The following is a 3793-nucleotide window of genomic DNA, read 5'->3' as shown; positions in this document are numbered from 1 at the left end:
GGATCATCTACTGCATCTGTTTCTGAGTTGCAGAATAACTGCAATATGTGAGTCCCTGAAATTTATGGCACAGTATTTGTACGAAATTCTTGGGCTGACAATATTGTGCCGTGTCTCTGTGTAATGGAGCCTAACTATTTTCATTTAGCACATATATGTCACTCTATGTTGTAAAGTTATTTTCTTAGCGATTCATTACACATTCCAGTTTTTACGTGGGTAATAATGATGAGCAGACCTAAATTAGGATAATTCCCGGATTTTCGTGTGAATAGTCCACACCATCTGCATAAATTCGGGCGACCGGCCACTAATCTCCTAAAATTTTGCGGGCCCATAAAAAATGACCTGATGAATAATAGTCATCGCTTCTCCATGACCGTTCCTCATTTTTTGGCGTTTAAAAGCCATAAAACATAAATCCAGAATGATTCCCAAATTTTCATGTGTTATAATCCACGCCATGTGCATGAATTCGGGCAATCGGCTCTGAATCTCCTAAAGTCTTGCAGGCCCGTCAAAAACGACCTAATGACCAATAATCATCACTTCGCCATGATTGTTCCTCATTTTTTGGACATAATAAGAAATCGACTTAATTATTAATTTATGTTTCATGGTCCAAAACTCTAAAACATGATAATAATCATAGTGAGTATTGCTCACAAGGCCGTACCTCGATGGATTCACCTGTTTTTAGGCCTAAGTCTAAGTCCATCAACCAAATTAGGTAAAATCATTAAGTATATAAACACGCGAAGAAATGGACATAAAATCATTCATTCTTGTTTCATGTGGCCGTGCATAGTATTCTCATGATCCCAAAAATTCTAAAAAAATTATTTGTCATGGTGTAGTATGCTCATACGGTCGTTTCGATGGATCCACTCACATATTTTGGCCATCGAAAGTCCGATCAACTAAATTTGAGGGAAAATCTCATGTATATAAAACATAGCGAAAATTAACAATGATTTAATTTCTGTTTCATGTAGCGCGCCTAGATAATTCTTATGGACTCCCAAACACTTTAAATATGAATGTTAGTCATTGTGATATGCTCACCAAAGTCGTATCCCATGGATCCACTAATTTTTTTAAACTAATCGGAGTCCATCAACCAAAACTCAGAAAAAATTATCACGTATATAACACACGAAAAATTGGATCATGCTCATTAATTTGGTGTTCATGACCCAAAAACCGCCAAAAAAGATGTTATCATGGCAAAGCAATGGTAATTAATCACTAGTTTATTTTTGATGGATCTTACAAATTCACGGCAATCGAAACTCCGATCACGTTTAAGATCGATGAGGATCAAGTGCGCGTTATATTGCCAAGGAGATAGATTTATATGGCCGTGCATAATATTCTTACGACCCTAAACACTAAATTACTAAAGGTACTTCTTGAAAAGAAAATACCACTCAAAGAAAAACAGAAAATATTTATCTTTTATAAAAAAGAAAGATATAAGACTCGAAATAGCAATGAAGTTTTTAGTACTAATTAGTAAGTAACCATTCAAACAATTTTCATAAACCTAATTATGGCAGATTTCCATATATTCTTTTTAATTAAACCAATTCCTTAATCCACAAGAATAGAAAGAAAAAATATATATATAATAAGCAATATAATTAAAGTAAAGAAAAAATTTACAAGTATTACTATTTCATTAATTTTCTAAACCTAATAATAACTATGACAGATTCATATTTCTTTTTACTTACAATTCCTTATTCCACCAGAATGAAAGAGCAACGTAACCTCGTGCACAAAAACTCATATTCCTTATTAACACGAAGAGAATTCGAATTAACTATCACCTCAGCACCCACTATATATATATATGATATATATATATATATTATATATATATATATATATATATATATATATATAATATATAATATAGATATTATATCCATGCACACCAATTATCACCTACGCAACTTAATTTTCTTCTTCTTCTCTTATTCATAACTTTTAGCCAATATGTCTACAGAAAAAAAGATGTTGATTCTAAAATCTTCCGATGGGCAAGAGTTCGAGGTGGAAGAGGAGGTTGCTGTTCAAGCACAAACAATCAAGAACATGGTGGTCGATGGTTGTGCTGATAGCGCGATTCCATTGCCCGTCGTTAGCAGCAAAATCTTGGCCAAAGTGATCGAATATTGGAAAAAACGCGCTAATGTGACAGCAGACTTTAACAATCAGCACGAGTTAAAAGAATTGAACGAAGAATTATTGAAAGAAGTTGAAGATGATTTAGAGATGTTGTTTGGTTTAATTCTTGCAGCTAATTATTTAGAGACAAAACAACTTTTGGATTTGTTGTGTGAAAAAGTTGCAAATATGATGAAAGGAAAAAGTCCAGAAGAAATACGTAAGAAATTTGGTATAAGAAATGATTATACCCCCGAGGAAGAAGAGGAAGTTCGTAGAGAGAATGCCTGGGCTTTTGAGTAATTTTTATTTTTATTTTGGTGGGCGGCTATTTAGGTTAATTCTTTTTTATATTTTTATTTTCTTTTTTCCCTTGTCTGCTTTTTTTTCTTTAATTATATTCGGCGTAAGTACAATTCAATGTTTGTCTAGAAAAGTAGTTCTTAATTTGTCTGCTTTGTTACCGTAAAATACATAAAAGTTTCAATTTTGTTACAATTGTTTAACTTTTAATTCGTAAAGTTAAGATTGTTACTTTTGATGGTTTGGGTTTTTTTACCTTATTAAATTAGATTTATACTTTATTGTTGAAAATGCTATTATTTGGTACTACTTATCCTTTATCTCTCCCTTTTCTTTTCTCTTACATCTTTCTTCCTTACTTGCTTTCCTCTTCTTCCTTCCTGAACTGAGGGTCTATTGGAAACAGCCTCTCTACCTGCATTAGATAGGGGTAAGGTCTCCGTACAGACTACCCTCCCCAAACGCCTCCTGTTGGGATCAAACCGGGTCTGTTGTTGTCTTGTTGTGAAGAAAATTGAGAGAAGAATTAGAGAAATTTTCTGTATTTTCTGAATGAATAATCTGTACAAAGGACAATGTATTTATACACATGTATTCCTAGAAAAGAAAACAAAAAATAAAAGAATAGCCTATTAGTTTTGTACACTTGCTCTAATATTACTAGTCTATGTCTAACAATATAACCAACTCATTATTCCTTCTTCAGATGGCATCTTGTGTGCATGTGAGAATCTTCTAGAAATTTAGTGTCCTTTGAATGGTTCACATTTAATCTATCATTGCAATATTCAACAGCTGAGATGAAGCCACGTTGTATCCCATGTGGCTTATTAGAGTCAAAATTAAGACTAAGTCTTAACTTTGTTTTGTCCGCTATTTGTTTATCTTTGAGCTTCAGCTTATCTTTGAGCGTCAACCTTAGGTCTTCTTCTTCATCATCTCTTTTCTATAAAAACTCAGATCGATGTATTCCAACATCCCCTCTCAAGTTGGAGGGGGTAGAAGACACCCCCAACTTGCCAAGAATCGATTTGTGATCAGGCCAGAGTTTGGTGAATAAGTCAGCAAGTTGCAATTTTGAGGGAATAAAAGAAAGAGAAATGAAACCGGAGAGAAATTGTTGTCGCACAAAGTGGCAATCGAGTTCTACGTGTTTAGTCCTTTCGTGAAAACATGGGATTCCGGGCGATATGGATGGCAGCTTGACTATCGGAGAAAATGGGAACCAGAATCGGAGGAGGAACTGAGAGATCTGTGAGCAAACGAGTCAACCATGTGAGTTCTGCAACTAGACGACGCATGGAGAGATATTCCGCTT

At 34.2% G+C, this 3793-nt stretch overlaps 1 protein-coding gene across 1 annotated transcript; it reads left to right on the top strand.

Annotated features, from left to right (window-relative positions):
• The first annotated feature begins 2001 nt into the window (after nt 1-2001).
• On the top strand, nt 2002-2475 carry LOC109222050 (SKP1-like protein 4). The gene has a single exon (XM_019386460.1). It carries the CDS (start codon nt 2002-2004, stop codon nt 2473-2475), a length of 474 nt encoding a protein of 157 aa, XP_019242005.1.
• Nucleotides 2476-3793: the final 1318 nt, after the last annotated feature.

Source organism: Nicotiana attenuata, unplaced genomic scaffold (assembly GCF_001879085.1).
Source record: "Nicotiana attenuata strain UT unplaced genomic scaffold, NIATTr2, whole genome shotgun sequence".
NCBI classification, from domain to species: domain Eukaryota; kingdom Viridiplantae; phylum Streptophyta; class Magnoliopsida; order Solanales; family Solanaceae; genus Nicotiana; species Nicotiana attenuata.
Note: the sequence above shows the minus strand (reverse complement) of the source record. Positions and strands in the feature narration are given on the sequence as shown.

What these genes read in the sequence shown, in the direction of transcription:
- LOC109222050 (XM_019386460.1), top strand. Translation starts at nt 2,002, where the DNA reads ATGTCTACAGAAAAAAAGATGTTGATTCTAAAATCTTCCGATGGGCAA.